At 44.6% G+C, this 19,026-nt stretch overlaps 1 protein-coding gene across 2 annotated transcripts in view; it reads right to left on the bottom strand.

Moving 5' to 3' along the window:
- CCDC6 (coiled-coil domain containing 6) overlaps positions 1–19,026 on the bottom strand; it is an 84,429-nt gene that overhangs the window by 46,414 nt on the left and 18,989 nt on the right. For both annotated transcript variants that reach the window (XM_029911400.1, XM_024209706.3), the window contains exon 2: positions 846–995. In XM_029911400.1, the coding sequence (XP_029767260.1) occupies positions 846–995 (150 nt within the window). The remainder of the gene's footprint in view (positions 1–845; positions 996–19,026) is intronic.

Genomic DNA, 19,026 nt, shown 5'->3' with positions numbered 1-19,026 from the left:
CAATGCCGAAGGTGCCAGAGGAGATTAGCCATAGTATAGTTTACAACAATATATTCCTCACTATCCTATAGAATTAAATATGCCTTAAGGTTACAGTTATAGAATGTTAAAAATGCTTAGAATATGCAGAAATAAGTTTCTTTAATAATACACTGTTAAACTTCATTTAAAGTTGCGTTAATGAAATACTAGTAAAGTACATGTTATAAGTGTTAATAGAAGAAGAGGCCATAAATTACTAAAAATATCGAACTAACATATTTAAAAAAATGTGGATAACATTTCCTGGCCAAGTTTCAAGTGCTGCTACCCATCTTAACATAAGCACTCTATCTGGGTCACATATGCACAGTTAATTTAAAATCAAATACCGTAAATAAGATTCTTCACTTGTCTTAACAACAAAAGCTTAGGGTATTAGAACTCAAAGAATTTTTAAAATCCAATTTACTTTTCTATCTCAGTACGGAGAATGAAAATCAACATAATTGCTTCACTTTCAATCAAGTTCTCAGTCTACAAAACCTGAGTTTCAAATTGTTAAAAAAAAAAAAAAAAAAAAAAAAAACAATTCTATTTTGAATTTAAAAAAAAAAAAAAAATTTATTTTTTAATAAAAAAAAAAAAAAAAAAAAAAAAAAAAAACAACACACCTTTCTATTGAGATTTTAAAAAAAGAAAGGAGATTTGTTTTTTCCTCTACAAAGCGTTAGTTTTGAGCTACAGGTAAGCTAACCACATTCCTTTTACTGAAAATATGGTAACAAGAACAAAGTTTAAACTCGCCTCTTTAAGCTTGTCCTTTGGGGTCTGTGAGGAGGAATACAAGCTTTGAAACCAATTACCTGCATCAGTTTCCTTGAGAGTTCATTAGTGAGAAATTCTTCTTCCTTTTCATAGTTTACTGCAAGTGTCTCTTTCTCCTTCTGCAAAGCTTGAATCTTCTTAAATAGAGTATTACTGATGAACTCCTCTTCCTGTTCTGCCCTTGCTTGCTGTGAAAAAAGACATTGCAAAAAATTGGAAGTTTCCATATTGAAAGCTACAACTATTTCTCTTTGCTCTTAGAGTACTGTAAAAAAAAAATACGGTAATCCTTTTCATCTGTCACCTGGACCTCAAAAGTACTGTATACAGCTTAGTAAACCCCATTACCTTCATTGAAACTCTGCCTGCATATTGCCATATGTTCCTTTCTTTGTTTACTTTGTATCACATTTGGATCCAAGCATTTTTTCTTGGATCACATTAAGAAATGTCCAGCCTACAACTGGCAACAATTAAACTTTAAAAAAAAAAAAAAAAAGGAAAAAAAAGACACCCCTCTCCCCACACACACACTATTGGTTGGGGGTGACTATCACCCCAACCTTTCAGCTTTTCTCCTTCACAGATAGATTTTTTCAACCTTTACTACAGACAAACAAGGTGGGTTTTTTAAAAATTCATCAAATCATCCAGCAGTACACTTCTCCATAGAGTTCCAGAGGACAGAGGTTGACTGCCACTTATTTCTCCATTCAAGGAACTCTCTCTCCAGGAGAGCATCCTTAAATTTATCAGAAGGAAAATGAAGCAGCATTCACACTCAGTCTCTCCTTGGAGGTTAGGTACTGTTCCACAGGGGATCAGCCCCTCCAACCCCTCCATCTTCTGGGTCCTTCCTGCAGAGTTTAGATCCTCCTAACTCTTCTTTCATATCTCAGAAGTTCTGCAGAAACTTTACAACCTGCTTGACGCATACTTTCGAAGCCCACATAGGCCACACAGACTATTACATAGATGCAAACTCAAGCTCATAGCTAAATAATGCAACAGCGAAGCTCACGCCTCCAAAAATAGATCACACCTAACTAAAACCAACAGAATAAAACAAATTTAGAATTATAGGCCAACCTTTTTTTTAGGAAATGAGTCAATACAGTGTTAAAAAGTTATCAAAAAGTTTAAAATCCTATTTTTTTGAACTCTATTATCCTTGTCCATTTTGCCCCAAACTTATAAACAAACAAACAAAAATCTACCCTGGACTAACATGCAGCATGTAAAGAATTAGGCAGATCAGTTTCAGTTTGGCAGGGGTGAAAAGAGAAGGTTAAAAATCCAAGAACCAGAATTATAACAGGGTGTTAGTCTAAAACTTAACTGCACCTCTGTAACAAAAATTCTTCCGGCAAAACCTAACAGTACACAACATACATTGTAAGTTCAGTAAACTTGCAACAGAAAGCTTCTCAGAACGCTTAATACAATAATATGTCATTCCTATCTATTTGAAGGAAAGCCATATTCCCCAAAGCAACTATTTTATTAGAAAACAGCTGCTATAGTTACAATCTGCAATGAAATTTGTTCAGAGAATCCTCAAACTTCTTTCAAATGCACAGGACTCTCACCATAGAAAACATAACACCCTGGCAAAGCAGTCTTGTGCAATTGAAATACTCAGGTTTCATCTGCAGTGTCACAGATGTGCTATATTCAAACAAGGTCCGGTGCCCCTATCATTAGTAATAATGTAAGGATGTGTCTGAGTGTCACATCAGGAAATTACAAACCCAATGTATAAAGGTCAGCAAGCTCTTGGACAAATGCTACATTAAGTTGTTAGCTTTCATCCAGAAGATGTCTAACATGAGAGACCTAACTGATATTTGAATAAAATAATAACAACTGTCAAAAGAAGCTTTAAAAGGGAATTTAAATAGGGCAGGTATTCACAGCCTCAAATCTATAACCGGGACACAATGAAGTTCAGGATAGAGAACAAATACATACGTTAAAGTCAAATGGTTAGAGTCTATCGGCTTTGAGTCCTTCACAGCACAAACTAGTTCTTAAACCCATTCCCTTCACTGCCAGTAACACATCATTACTGTTGGTGTTTGCTTTTCAATGCTGAAAAGACATTAAAAAGGTCATCCTATATTGTCTGCCTTTAAAAGGTCTAAAATTAAACAAAACCTAGTACTTTGTTCTGAATAAGAGACCAGATAATTAAGTGACTGACACACTTAAGTAAAAGTACTAACTGATATAATAGTTAATCTGATATAACAGTTAATCTTAACACAAGGGAATGCAGATCTATGTTACTTGAGAATTTGAGTTTAACACATGCCAACTATGAAAACAGGTAAATATGGTATTGTTACTAGAACATGCTACGAAAGGATGCCAGCCCCCCGCTGCCATACTTTCTAACCCCATGCATTCTCTCTTATAGAAAGCCTCCCTTTTGTCTGTAGACTTGGCCCAAAGTAATACCTGATTTACTTAGTTGTTTTAAAGTATTCATTTATCTGATGTTGGTTTCCATTAATTGCTTTAACGTTGTCTAAAATACTGGACAAAACCCTGAATGCTATTGTATTTTCACCACCAGCATTCAAGCTTAAACACTCATTCCATAATCAAATTTCTCTTGTAGACTGCAGTAATGAGTCTTAATACTTTGTACACTGGGCCTCAGGTCTAAGCCCGGTCTTTTTGCTGTGTGGACACAGCTCAGGCCTGAGTCCCCAGATTCATGTCTGGATATTCTGCCAACACTGTGAAGAACTTCAAAAAGATCTCACAAAACTAAGTGATAGAGCAACAAAATGGCAAATGAAATTTAATGTGGATAAATGTAAAGTGATGTACATTGGAAAAAATAATCCCAACTATACATACAATATGATGGGGACTAATTTAGCTACAACTAATCAGGAAAGAGATCTTGGAGTCATCATGGATAGCTGTCTGAAGACGTTCACGCAGTGTGCAGCGGTAGTCAAAAAAACAAACAGGATGTTAGGAATCATTAAAAATGGGATAGAGAATAAGATGGAGAATATCTTATTGCCCTTATATAAATCCATGGTACACCCACATCTTGAATACTGCATACAGATGTGGTCTCCTCATCTCAAAAAAGATATACTGGCATTAGAAAAAGTTCAGAAAAGGGCAACTAAAATGATTAGGGGTTTGGAATGGGTCCCATATGAGGAGAGATTAAAGAGGCTAGGGGTATGTCTACACTACGAGGGTAATTCGATTTTACTTAAATCGAATATGTGGAATCGATATTGCAAAGTCGAACGTGTGTGTCCACACTAAGGACACACTAAGGACAGTAATTCGACTTTGTGAGTCCACACTAACGGGGCGAGCGTCGATATTGGAAGCGGTGCACTGTGGGCAGCTATCCCACAGTTCCCGCAGTCCCCGCTGCCCATCGGAATTCTGGGTCGAGCCGCCAATGCCTTCTGGGTAAAAAAAATTTGTCGTCATCCGTCCGTCACTAACGCCCTCCCTCCCTCCATGAAAGCGCCGGCGGGAAATCAGTTCGCGCACTTTTCTGGTCAGTGACAGCGCGGACGCCACAGCACTGCGATCATGGATCACGCTGCGACCATCGCTGCACTTGTGGCCGTTCTCAACACCTCGCAGCTTATCATACACCTTTCCCTGAGGCAGATGCAGAGAAATCGGGCGAGGAGGCTACGGCACCGCCGTGAGAGCCTGAAGTCGGAGAGTGGCACAGAGCTGTCAGAAACCACGAGCCCCAGCGCCCAGGACATCACGGTGGCAATGGGGCATGTGGATTTTGTTGAACGGCGATTCTGGGCCCGGGAAACAAGCACGGACTGGTGGGACCGTATAGTGCTTCAGGTCTGGGATGAATCCCAGTGGCTGCGAAACTTTCGCATGCGGAAGGGGACTTTCCTCGAACTTTGTGAGTTGCTGTCCCCTGCCCTGAAGCGCAAGGACACCCGCATGCGAGCAGCCCTCACTGTCCAGAAGCGAGTGGCCATAGCCCTCTGGAAGCTTGCAACGCCGGACAGCTACCGGTCAGTCGCGAACCACTTTGGTGTGGGCAAATCTACCGTGGGGGTTGTTGTCATGCAAGTAGCCAAGGCAATCGTGAAGGTACTGCTCCCAAAGGTAGTGACCCTGGGAAACGCGCAGGTCATCATAGATGGCTTTGCCGCGATGGGATTCCCAAACTGCGGTGGGGCTATCGATGGGACTCACATCCCTATCCTGGGACCGGACCACCAGGCCAGCCAGTACATCAATAGAAAGGGCTACTTTTCAATGGTGCTGCAAGCACTGGTGGACCATCGGGGACGGTTTACAAACATCTACGTCGGATGGCCGGGCAAGGTTCATGACGCTCGCGTGTTCAGGAACTCTGGTCTGTTTAGACGGCTGCAGGAAGGTATTTACTTCCCAGACCACAAAATAACTCTTGGGGATGTGGAGATGCCTACAGTCATCCTCGGGGACCCAGCCTACCCGCTAATGCCCTGGCTCATGAAGCCCTATACTGGCGCCCTGGACACAGAAAAAGAACTGTTCAACTACCGGCTGAGCAAGTGCAGAATGGTAGTGGAGTGTGCTTTTGGCCGTCTCAAAGGGAGATGGAGAAGCTTACTGACTCGCTGTGATCTCAGTGAAACCAATATCCCCATCGTTATTGCAGCTTGCTGTGTGCTCCACAATCTGTGTGAGAGCAAGGGGGAGACCTTTATGGCGGGGTGGGAGGTTGAGGCAAATAGCCTGGCTGCTGATTACGTCCAGCCAGACAGCCGGGCCATTAGAAGATCCCAGCGGGACGCCCTGTGCATCCGGGAGGCTTTGAAAGCTAGGTTCCTGAGTGAGCAGGGCAACCAGTGACTTTTCAGTTTGTGGACAGAAAAGCTGAACCTGCCCCCGTTTCTTTACCCAGTTCATTTTGACTATCCTCTCCAGTTACATACCCCCTTCACCCCCTTCCCCTTCGCAAAAAATAAAATCATTTCGATTTTGTTAATGAACACCGTTGTCTGTGTTGCTGTTTTCGCGGGAATATTTTAAACCGGGGACGCACTGGTGGACTGGTTATTTCAATGGAGAACATGAAAAACACCTCCCAGACTGACCAGGGTAACCAGTGACTGCACTGTGTATGTGTCCTGATGCTGGACCTGACACCGCCTCTGTACCCTGCTAAAGGTCACTGTCCTGCCCAATTACCAAGCCCCTTCCCCCCCTCCAGACAGACTCTCCCTCAAAAGAACCTGACTGAAACAGTAATGGAGAGAAACAAACATTTTATTGCGAACCAGACATGAAACGTGGGGGGTGAAACTTGGACGGGGGCTTGTGTGAGGTGGGTAGGAAAGGACTTATGAAATTTTGGGGAATGTCAGCCTTCTAGTGCTAGAGCAGTCTGCAGGGGTTGACTGAAAGTTTTAACGGCCCTTGCCGCTCCTCCTTCTTTGGAGTTTGGGTGAGGGTGGTGTGGGACTTGGTGGCGGGTGAGGGCGGTTACAGATAGACTGCAGCGGGGCTCTGTCCTCCTGCCTCCGGTCTTGCAGAACATCCACAAGGCGCCGGAGCGTGTCCGTTTGCTCCCTCATTAGTCCAAGCAGCTTTTCAGTAGCCTGTTGGTCCTCCTGACGCCACCTCTCCTCCCGTTCCATGACTGCTCGGTGCATTTGTGACAAGTTCTCCCTCCACTGTGTCTGCTGGGCTGCCTGGGCTCGGGAGCATCCCATTAGTTCTGAGAACATGTCTTCACGCGTCTTCTTCTTCCTCCGCCTAATCTGCGCTAGCCTCTGGGAGTGTGCTGACAGGCTGGGTTGGGAGACAGTCGCAGATGTGTCTGTGTGAATTGTGAAAAGGGAGTGAATTCCTGAGACAGATAAATGAAATTGTATACAAAGAACCTAGTCTTTCTCTGTGAACAAGACCATGCACTGCACCTCTCACATGCGCACTCAGGACAAGGTCGAATTTTCGGCCGTCGCCTTCAGTGCCTGTGGACTTGCGGAGGTCTTGGAGTGATCTGAGAAGCGTGGCTGGAGACCTGAACTTCTGGAGCGGGCAATAATGGTAAGCCGCAGACTTGTGGCTGCTTAAAACTCCAGCAGTAGCACTGGCCTCCTTTCACATTGAAAGCAATGCCAGTCTCTGCTGCCAGAAATCAGGACAGCATCAACTCTGCCCCTGTCCCACCCCCTCGCGGCTGTCCCAGGGAAAGATCCCTGTATGCTGCCCCTCTCCCTCCACCGCGTGGCTGTAAAGCAGTCCCAATACTAACATTCCCCTCCCTAATTCAAAGCAGGGCGTCATGAGCGACATCACCCTTCTGAGGATCCCGGACACCCAGAGAGAACGCATGCTGCGGGAAAGCATGCAGAAACCGGGGCCGTATGCCGCCATGCTATGTCGGGCCATGATCCCGGAGTACTTGATTGTGGCGTGGAGGGGGCATGTCTGCTACCACGGAGGGCCCACTAAGATCGCCCTACCCCGGAACCTGATCAACAGGCTTGAGCTCTACCTCCACGAGACCTACGAGGAGTTCTCCTACGAGGATTTCTCGTCGATCCCCGGCCACATTGACCGGATTTTCGCGTAGGTGCACTGGGACTATGGAGTGGAGCGTCTTGGGCCTGGGAATCATGGAGTAACGGACATTGTGAAAATTTTTTAAAACACTTGGGACTAAATTGAGAAGAGCCTAAGACAGAGAAATCATGAAAACCCATTTGTTACCTTTGTAAATATTCCTGTTTTGTACCTGATTATTTTTTTACTAGTTTACAGAACTTTTATAAATGTACATTGTTAATAGTATAAATATTACCGTTCTGTTTTAAATAAATGTTTACATGTTTACAGCACTTACTGCTTGATCCTTCCCCTGATTCTGTGTCCGGGGTAAGGGATGGGGACGGTTGGTACGGGATCTCGGTAAGGGTGATGAAGAGCTCCTGGCTGTCGGGGAAATCAGCGGTGCCAGCGCTGTCGACTGCCTCGTCCTCCTCATCTCCTTCTTCATCTTCCCCGTCCGCTGTCATGTCCGACGAGGAACCGGCCGCGGACATGATCCCATCCTCGGAGTCCACGGTCAGGGGTGGGGTAGTGGTGGCGGCCGCTCCCAGGATGGAATGCAGTGCCTCGTAGAAACGGGATGTGTGGGGCTGGGATCCGGAGCGTCCGTTAGCCTCTTTGGTTTTTTGGTAGCCTTGTCTCAGCTCCTTGATTTTCACGCGGCACTGCGTTGCATCCCGGCTGTAGCCTCTCTCTGCCATGGCTTTGGAGATCTTCTCGTAGATCTTAGCATTCCTTCTTTTGGAGCGCAGCTCTGAAAGCACGGACTCATCGCCCCACACTGCGATGAGATCCAAGACTTCCCGATCAGTCCATGCTGGGGCCCTCTTTCTATTAGATTGCACGGCCATCTCTGCTGGAGAGCTCTGCATAGTTGCCACTGCTGCTGAGCTCCCCTCGATGTCCAAAGAGGAACTGAGATTCAAACTGCCCAGACAGGAAAATGAAAATGAATTCAAATTTTCCCGGGGGTGTGGCTGGTCAGAGCATCCGAGCTCGGACTGCTGTCCAGAGCGTCAACAGAGTGGTGCACTGTGGGATAGCTCCCGGAGCTATTACCGTCGATTTCCATCCACACCTAGCCTAATTCGATATGGCCATGTCGAATTTAGCGCTAATCCTCTCGTTGGGGAGGATTACAGAAATCGATTTAAAGAGAGCTTTATGTCGAACTAAATGGCTTCCTGGTGTGGACGGGTGCAGGGTTAATTCGATATAACGGCGCTAAAGTCGACATAAAAGCCTAGTGTAGACCAGGCCTAGGACTTTTCAGCTTGGAAAAGAGGAGACTAAGGGGGGATATGATAGAGGTATATAAAATCATGAGTGGTGTGGAGAAAGTGAATAAGGAAAAGTTATTTATTTGTTCCCATAATATAAGAACTAGAGGCCACCAAATGAAATTAATGGGCAGCAGGTTTAAAACAAATAAAAGGAAGTTCTTCTTTACACAGCGCACAGTCAACCTGTGGAACTCCTTGCCTGAGGAGGTTGTGAAGGCTAGGACTATGACAGGGTTTAAAAGAGAACTAGATAAATTCATGGAGGTTAAGTCCACTAATGGCTATTAGCCAGGATGGGTAAGGAATGGTATCCCTACCCTCTGTTTATCAGAGGGTGGTGATGGACAGCAGAGAGAGATCACTTGATCATTACCTGTTAGGTTCACTACCTCTGGGGCACCTGCATTGGCCACTGTCGGTAGACAGGCTACTGGGCTGGATGGACCTTTGGTCTGACCCAGTATGGCTGTTCTTATGTTCTTACTATCCCACAATCCCCATGCGCCAATGTTTCTCAGCCTTTCTATCCCAAAAGTACCCACTCGATTCCCAGGAACTGGAAACATCTTTCCTTCCCACACTTACTGCTAGACTGAAAACACAGTTAAGCAGTTTCTGTATTACACAAAGCCCTACTCCCAGCACACTGCTAGCTGGCCACAGGAACAGAGTCATTCTCTCTCTAGATTAATTTTGTATAGGTGCAGGTTTTCTTGATCCAGGTTATCTGGTAGGATAGAAACACCTTGAAAGTCTTTGAGCTGTCATTAAAAAAGTGGAAACGGAGACTAATGAAGCACCAACAGCTCTCTGGCTGACGAAACTAATAATAGGCCAAAATTACCATTTACCATTGCTGCTTCTCTCCTGATCTTTTGTAGCATTCTGGTGCGTAGAGGAAAAGCGACGGAAGGCATACGAGTCCCTTTGTCCACCTTTGCAACAAGACATCTGTTGCCTGAGCTCTGTGATTCCTCCAGCAAGAGAATAAGACTGAAACCTTGTGATTCAGATAGGAGGCAAACAGATGATGTCTGAGAGACTAAATTTCTTTACCAGGAGATGAAACACCTCCGGGTGTAGGTCCCATTGTGAATGATCTAATTTTTCCCTAATTTTGAGCCAGTCAGCCATACCATTCAGTTTTGCCTTGGTTGTGAAGGGAGAAAATTGACTGTAGATTCTCCTTTGCCCAAGTCATCAGAAGGCAAGCTTCTCCGTGAAGGACTGTAGACCTTGCTCCCTTTGCCTGTGAATGTATGACATTGCCGAGGTGTTGTCTGTCTTGCTAAACACATGAGGTAAATCCAGATATGGAAGCAGAGCCTTGAGATCATACCAAAGTGTCCTGAGCTCTCTGAGAGGTTGACGGTTTTGATATAATTTCTCTGCTTCTCCTGCCTTTCCCACAATAAGCAACTTTATAGAGGACAGTGACTCTTCCCACACAGACACTTGGAATATGCTAGACTATTAACTGACTTTCACAAAACTGTGGCTCTGCTTCATCCTTATTGTTTTGGTGGTACAGTCCATGACTGGATGAGGCTTGGATAAGGAGGTCACCCAAGAAGAGGTAGACTTGCCTCAGAGCTGATATTAACACTACTTTCACTTTTGTAAACACTAGCAGAGCTGTTGCTAAACCAAAGGGTTAGGACCTGCATTGGTAAAAGTGTTGAGAGCAAAGCTTAGGAAACATCTGAGGCACTGTCTTGAGATAGGCACTCTTCACATCCATTATGGCATGCAGTCCCCTCTGCTGATGGAAGCTAGTGTGCATTTTAAGGTCTCCATCATGAATTTTTTTTGTAATGGATCTGTTGAGATATTTGATGCTGAGTGTACTTTGTAGTCTTCTGTCACTTCACTTCCTCCCCCTCCTCCCCCCCTCCCCGAGCATCTGAACAATACAGAATAAGACCTTGTTTCCTCTGAAGAGGGACAGCTTCAATGGCTCTCATTTGTAGGAGATCTAGGATGACGGTGTGCCTGCCCTGACTCCTCCTCTTCATCAAGCAGGAGCCCTTAGGCTGTGAGATTTTTTTTTAAAAATAGGTTGAGAGAGTCTATACTTGCAATACTGTCCCACCCAATCTGGCACAGCTTGTGGAAACATGTGGGAGATGCTTATGGTGTCAGATGACAGTTTTCTTTTATTTATTCTTGTTGGCCTGATGCTCCCAATAGTTTTCCTGCCCAAAGGAGGAAGCTAAAATTATGCCTGCCTGGACTTGGCTGCCTGTGTAGGGCCTATAGTGGAATGTCTCTCTTTCAGATAAAAGTTTTCCCCAGTTAGAAACATGTCCTTTACCACCAGGGAAAAAGGCACACTTATTTTTGGTAGTGACACCAGCATAAATTCTGATTGGTGCACATCAAGAAACCTTCTGGCCAGACAGAATGGAGGCCAGGGGATGTGTAGTATGCAAAGAAAGAAACTGTGGGCCAAGAAGCCACGCACTGCCTGCCAGTTCTTCCACATCTGGACTGCTGACCCGGTCCCTCTTATTACTCCACAGCCATCTAGGGGAAGGTGGTGGAAGTGGTAGTGAGGCATGGCAACATGTAACAGAAGCTGGGAACAATAACCAGGACATTAGGACCTGGAGACCCACAGTGACAGGTGGGAATGACAGCCCAATAGTTAAGACATGGCAACCTGCAACGGCATCTGAGGATGATAGCCCGATATTTTCCCAGTCTTTTAGATGTGGCACAAAAATCTCTCTCCTTCTATTACACACTCACAGGGTGCATGAGAAGGGATATATAGCTATAGCTTGTTTAAGGGATCTGGAATCTTCATAGCTCTAGTCCACAACATGCAGTATACATCTCCTGAATATCTATTCTCTGTCGTTTGTTTTTGTTTGCTTGTTGTTGGCCTCTCTCCCCCGAACGGGAAATGTCTTTGGGGGATTCAGTGTATGCATGGCTATGGCATGGTCTTTTCTACATTGATTTGCCATGCTGCACTCTGTGAGGGTGAGCAGGGAAAGTACTGATGGATTATTCACTGTGCTGCACTTCATGAAGGTGGGCAGGGAAAAGCTGCTCCTAACTTGACACCAAAGAGTACCACTGCCAGATGTTTGACACCAGATGAATTAGCATTTTAAATTTTGGCTTTTAATTCAGACATGATTTTAGCAGCTGACATTTATGCTTTATGCTATTTGAAAGCAGGGTGTCGATCTTCAGACTGTATATGCTTGCAGTATTAGTCTCTAACTCCAATGGGTCTCAAGATCAGTGTTGGCATCAGGTTTGGGAAAGCCTTATGTGATGTAACATGTCAAAACTGAAGTTCCGAAGGAATGCAATAGATGAAGGAAAAGACATGGCAATGTGCAATGGTATTAAAAAATAGGCAATGGACCCAAACAAAGCTGACTGTAATAAAAAGGCTGACCAATAAACAAAGTGACAAATTTAGATTATGTATGTAACCAGGGATTAATATTACTGCAGGAATATTAAAAAAAAAAAAAGTTTACATTGTACTTTGCATTTGTTTGCATAGACTATGAGCTCTCTGGGGCAGGCACTGTTTCCATCGTTTGTATGTACACAATACCTAGCATAGTGGTGCCCTGATCTCCATGAAGAAATAAAAGAGCTAGAACAATGAAAGTTATAAATGCTTTAAGAGTTCAAGAGGTACCAATATGAGCAACTGGCTTCATATGAAGTGATGATTTTGTTTGTTTTAAGTCAAGATTACTAGCCCACATCAGACCACAAAATTTCACATGGTGTGATAAATCAGCTTAAGAGTTAAACAAAAAAATCTCAAGTTCGGAGAAATTCTGTTTTCCCTAAGACAAACATGCTAACTTTAAAAGGTGGTATGACAGACTGTCTGCCAAGGGTATAACACTGATAAATTCTGAGTAGCTCAGAACTAAAGTGAATCTACCTTCTTAGGATTTCTATGTATACCTACAAGTTAGATCCTTCCTAGACAATTACTGAAGGAGAAATTCCATCTATTACTACTCTATAATTCATAGATAGAAGGAGTATATCCTAAATTCCACACCCCGAGAGTTTAAAATTGTTCATAAGGATCATCAATGGTAGAAAATACTTGAATACTTCTCTGAAAGCTCTATCTGCAACAATTACTCCTGGGGGAATTCTGTGTCACTGCACATGCACAGAATTCATGGCCCCTGCAGATTTCTTTGCTTCCCCGCAGAAAAATAACTTCTGACAGGGAAGCCGCAAGAGCGGTCATGGCCCCCTCCACAGCAGTGCAGGCAGATCGGTTTGGGTACCCAGAGCAGCCGGTAGAGAAACAAATCACCATCGGGGGGGGGGGAGGAGGAGGGGAAGCTGGGCAGTCGTGCATGTGAGAGAGAGAGAGAGAGACACACACACACACACACACTGTCCCTCTCACTTGCTATTGTGGCATGGAGTGGAGAGGCAAAGCTTTGTGGTGTTTCTGAAGAGGTAGGTGTGCGGCAGGCTCTGTCTCCTCAGGCAGAGTAGAATGTAGCAGCCTGCCTGCTTAGTGAATTGTTCCCATTGTTCTTGGTGAATTCCCCAGGAGTATAAAACACGCGTAAAAATTTTAAGGCTCCTTCACATTGCCAGAGTTGTGTAAAGGAGCCTTATTGTAAAGGACAGTATGGCCTTATAAATGCTTATGGTGCTTTAGTGATTAGAACTAAATTTTTGGACTGAAAAAATTTCCTATCAAAATGTGCTCCATGAACTGTTTGCTACTGGCCTTTTTGGAGATGATCCGTAGCCAGTATAAATTGTGAGTTTGAGTCTGCAGCCCTCACTTGCTCTTCAGTTGCCTATGATACAACACTGAGCATATGGCTGCATATATTTGTTGACTTAGTAACTAAAAGTAAAGGATCAATACTAGCTACATTATTGTTAGACAGAGTGGGTTTGGTGACTTCCTCCAATGTTCCCCACTCCTATTCTCCATCCACTGTATTGTAGTATTAACATTCAAAATGCTACCAGGAGAGGTGACAAGAAAAATCATAGGAGAAAAGAAAAAATTGGAGGTGGGAGGAGTAATACAGAGAAAAGTAGCAGAAGTCTGACTGAAAAAATAATTTTTATAAAAATTAAGTGTACTCTTTGATTATTCTTCAAATTTCAGACAACAATCCTGGTGACCAATAAGTCACTATATTCACACTCAGTTCATAACACAAAAATCCTTGATTAGAAATACAGCCATTCGACTCAATCCATCAGAACAGCATATCTGGCTATTGCAGTTAGATTCAGAAAAACAATTTGTCAACAAAATCTTTCTCCCTTCAGTAATCATCAAACACCTAAACTGGCTATTCCCCCCTACCCCATCACCTTTCTCATTTTGCAGTTTGACATTGCTCAGGCTATGAAGCAATAAAATTCATATCGAATGAGCATTTTCAGACTCCAGTAACAAATTTACTGTAAAGCAGGTTTGAGTGAATGAACATCAGCTGCAGAAAAAAATTAAAGGAGCCCACATTCTGAAGTTTATTGTGGGTCTCTTCCCTATCCAATAGGCCTATTATTAGTTATGTCAGCCAGGGAGAGCAGTTGATGCTTCATTAGTCTCCATCCCCACTTTTTTAATTACAACTCAAAGAATTTCAAGGTGTTTCTACCCTACCAGATAACCTGGATCAGAAAACCTGCACCTATACAAAATTAATCTAGAGGGAGAATGTCTATATGGTTTCTTGTACAGCTGCAGGTAAGAACAAGATGACTGTAGCTCATCTGCATGAGTTTTCAATTTACTCTCAACTTCACAGTTTTCATATGCAAAACTACTGAAGGTATTTGTTTTAAGGCCTGGTCTACACTTCGGTTAGGTCAACTTAAGGCAGCTTACTTCGACCTAACTATGTCAGTGTCTACACTAGAATGGTGCTCCCACCGATGTAAGTCGCCCACTACATTGACTTAACTCCACCTCTGCAAAAGGTGTAGTACTAAGGTCTATGCAGTTAGGGTGACGCAGTGTACTTACATCGTCTGTTGGCTGACAGTCTGGAGCCCCACTGCCGGGGCTGACAGCCTGATGGTCCGCTGCCACCTCCCAGTGAGAGATTGGGGGGGGGTTAGGGAGAGAGCCCACGCCTGGCTGTCACCTGGGCTCAGGCTCTCCTCCCACCGGCCAATCCATCACCAGGAGGCAGCAACAGGGCTCCAAGCTGTCCTTCCCCCTAAACCCTCACCCGGAGGTGGCAGCAGGGCTCTGGGCAGTCAGCCTGTCAGCACTCCAGGCTGTCAGCCCCAGCAGCAAGGTTCTCAGCAGTAGCCCCTATTCCTCCCGCCCCAGGGATCACAGCCGGAGAGTAGGCCAGGGCAGAATTTCACCTCAAGGAGCCTACCAGCATTGAAATTGACATTCTTGTCAGTTTCACAGCTGCTATAATTTCACATTTAGTCTCCAGGCTCTAACCGTCATCGCCAGAGCCAGGAAGTTCCAGCTGTGAGCCCTGCATGGGGATGACAGCCGTTGGGGGGTGGGGGTGGGGTGAATCCAGCTGTGAGCCCCATGCAGGCTTACAGCCAGAGCTGGAAAGGAAATGTGAAATAATAGCAGCCGTGAAACTGACAAGAATGTCAATTTCACTGCTGGTAGGCTCCCTGCTGTGAAACTGAGCCCAGCGCCTGGCTCACAATTGGGGCTGTAAGCCCTGAGTGGGCTCCAGCTGTGAGCCATGCACAGATGTCAGTACCCCATCTGTCAGTGGCCCACAATGCCCCATTTCAGTCAGCACAAACGCTCCTGGTGAGGACGTACACCACCAACGGAAGGAGGATAGCGTGGCCACCACCAGCCAATTTAATTACTGAGGTGGCTGTAGGTTCACTTAACTTAAGTCAACCTAATTTTGTAGTGTAGACAAGCCCTTAGTAAATAAACTTTCAGAGCAAGCTTATCTTTTGGCTGAATGAGCCAGCGTTTTAGAGAAAACACAATTATTTTGGAACTTGTAACACTCAGAAGGATGCAGTAAGCTTTCTCTAAATGCAAAGCTCACTTGCTGTTGGTTATTGCACATCTTTATAAGATTCATATATGACAATAGAATAAGCCTTGTTATTTTTTGAGCAGATCTACTCTAAATTGCATGGTAACCATCCACTTACATTTACTATGCCTTGTACAAGAAATTAATTACCGTATAGACTCATTCATAAGCCGAATTATTTTAGTAAAAAAGGGAAGCATCAGAGAAGGGGGTCGGCTTATGAACTGGTATAGAGAGGGAAAGGTGGGACACAGCCCCTCCCCTCAACAGAGGGGGCAAGGAGAGGCAGCACAGCCAGCAGAGACAGAAGGGAAGAGGCGGGGCCAGAGTCTCTCCGCTTCTGGCCATGCTGCTCTCCCCACAGCCTCCGAAGAAGCTGCAGCTCCGGGGCTGGCAGGCTGTGGCTGCGCCGCCCGGCCCATGGGAGCAGACTGCGACTGCGCCGCCCGGCCTGCCGGAGCAGCTCCGGCCAGGCCAGAGACATCCTCCGCTGGCCCGCCCCAGCTAAGGTGGGAAGGGATGGGATGGGGAGAGGGTGGGGATCTGGAGCTGGGGTAGTAGAGTCATGTGGGGAGTGATCACAGGGGTTACTCCCCTGACTCCCAGCTTCCCCCCCCAACCACCCCCAAAATTTCCCCACCAGTTACCCCGGCCCATCAAGGTAAGGAACTGGCGGGCCGGGACACTTTGTTTACTTAGGTTTACCTCCGTGCCTGCAGACGCTCGAGGTAAACAAACCGTCTCGGCCCGCCAGCAGCTTATCCTGATGGCCCGGGAGCCAAAGTTTGCCGACCCCTGAATTATAGGGTCGGCTTATGAATGGGTCATAAAAATTTTCCATTTTTACTTATCCATCTTGGGGGGGTTGGCTTATAAATGAGCCAGCTTATAATCGAGTATATACGGTACTTAAACATGAATTTTCCCAAGCATCACCAAGAGAATCCTCAACACTGAACTAGGCTAGGATGCATTTCCTTGTCAATTATAAAGACAGAACTGTTGGACTAGAGGGATCCAGAGGGGACACAACAAGGTAAAATATTAACTGATTTCTACTGTTCAGACAAGCAGAAGAAAATTTTAAGTACTAGTAATTCTCCGTTATCTAGAAAGGTAGGATGTGGGAATAAAGAGATTCCATTGCAGTTCTGAGGTGGGCAGTTAGAATGAGAAAAACTAAAAAGAGGCACAAAAAAGAGGCAACAGCCAAATGATGAAAAGTTACAAGCAAGTTAAAAGGAACAAGAGAACAAATACAAGGATGAGAGTGAGAACAGGAAAGAAAAATAAGAGGTAGAACCATGAGGGGAAAAAAAGCAAAATCAGAAAGTATCAGAAAGAAGAGTCAGACTGAAAAGATAAATAAGTGATCTACTGCTGGTTATATATCATTACATTTAGAACTTGCTTTCTAACTTGATTTTTGTGTAAGTGTTTTTAAAAACATTTATCTATTGATAAATTCCTCTGTTCAGAATAATAATTAGCCAGTTCTGATTAAATGGCACACAGGTTCAGGGAGCAATACTACAGGTAATGAGGTATTTATGCAATTGCATTGGTATTTGATGTTGTAGTCAAAACTACTTCAACAGCAGTCAGTATCCAGGACATTCAATCCTACTTTCAGATATTTCTGAAATCTACATTTGAGGAAGTACTTATTAAATGTCCCACAGCAAACTGTTTTCATAAATGTAAACTTTTTTAGTGTTTGAAACTCTAAACAACTATTCAGTGCTAACATAGAACTAATTTTGTTTTTGGTGACAAAGCTTTTATTCCACTTTCGATTTGTGAAAAAAAGTTATAAAATTAAGATTGCCAAGATTTTGTTCTTGCCTGTATACCTTACAAGTAGTGACACTGAAATAAGTCAATAAAAAAAATCAGCATTTATTTAGTTCACTAAAAGTTTTAATCTAAAATTACATCAACACAATTTTTCAAGTCACTTTTACAAAGCCTCAACCTATTTTAAATACATTTTCTTAAAAAAATCAAGTAATGAAAAAAATCCCTGCAGCCTCACTGTGTATATTGTTATCACAAAGAAAGAATTTTACATCATTATAGAGCCAGAGATTTTAAAAATAGTCAAATGCAACATTTAGACAATAAAAAAATAGTAACCAAAAATAAACCCAAAGCCTATTGTCAATAGGTTTTCATTTAGAACTTCAAACACTGAGGTTTACGGATAATATAGCATGTGACCATGCAATTAAAAACTGTACTGCAATGAATATTTACAATGGTGCCAAAATAAGGTTGTACAGGAAACCTGTCCTTATTTCTGAGTGCTTGACTTGTACCTTTAGGTCCTTTTAATACTTTTTTGTGTAATTTTCTAGGATTTTAAAAAAAGCAAATTGAGAAAACAAATTCAATTGTGTAGAACCATACAGACTTCCAGATGGTTCTTCATCAGGGTTAGAATCTCTAATCTATAGCACAAACCCCTGCAACTTGAGCGAATACAGCAACTGATTGCTGTAGAAGGCTGTCATCCTCGATATGGGCCAACTTCTAGAGCAGGGACGGGCAAACTACGGCCTCCGGCCCTCCAGCCAGTTTAACCCGGCCCTTGAGCTCCTGCTGGGGAGTGCGGCCTGGGGCTTGCCCTGCTCCCGCACTCCAGCGGAGATCGGGGTCGGAGGCCGCTCCGCACACATGTGCCGAGGCTCCCAGAAGCAGCATGTTCCCCCTCCGGCTCCTACGCTCAGAGGCAGCCAGGGGTCTGCGCGCACTGCTACCCCCACAGCTCCCATTGGCCATAAACTGCGGCTAATGGGAGCTGCAGGGGCGTTGCCTGCGGACTGGGCAACACGCAGAACTACCTGGCCACACCTCCCCATAGGAGCTGGAGGGGGGACATGCCGCTGCTTCCAGGAGCTATTTCAGGTAAGCTCTGCCCGGAGCCTGCACTCCTGACCCCTTCCTGTGCCCCAGCCCTCATCCCTCTCCAGCACTCCAACCCCCTGCCCCAGCACCCTGAACTCCTTGGAGCACCCTCCTACACCCAAATCCCTCATTCCCAGCCCCACCCCAGAGACTGCACCTCCAGCCAGAGTCCTCCCTCCACCCCACACCCCAACCCCCTGCCCCAGCCCGGAGCCCCATACTGTACCCTGAATGCCTCATTTCTGGCCCCACCCCAGAGCCCACATCCCCAGCCAGAGCCCTCACCCCCTCCTGCACCCCAACCTCAATTTCATTAGCATTCATGGCCCACCATACAATTTCCATACCCAGATGTGGCCCTTGGGCCAAAATGTTTGCCCACCTCTGCTCTAAAGGGAGATGAGGCACACATTTTGCCAATGCGTTTCAAAGCCATTTGACAATGTCCG

The sequence above is a fragment of the Terrapene carolina genome, unplaced genomic scaffold (genome assembly GCF_002925995.2).
Source record: "Terrapene carolina triunguis isolate 2854851 unplaced genomic scaffold, T_m_triunguis-2.0 Scaffold95, whole genome shotgun sequence".
Classification (NCBI taxonomy): domain Eukaryota; kingdom Metazoa; phylum Chordata; order Testudines; family Emydidae; genus Terrapene; species Terrapene triunguis.
This window is presented reverse-complemented; position numbering and strand designations above follow the sequence as displayed.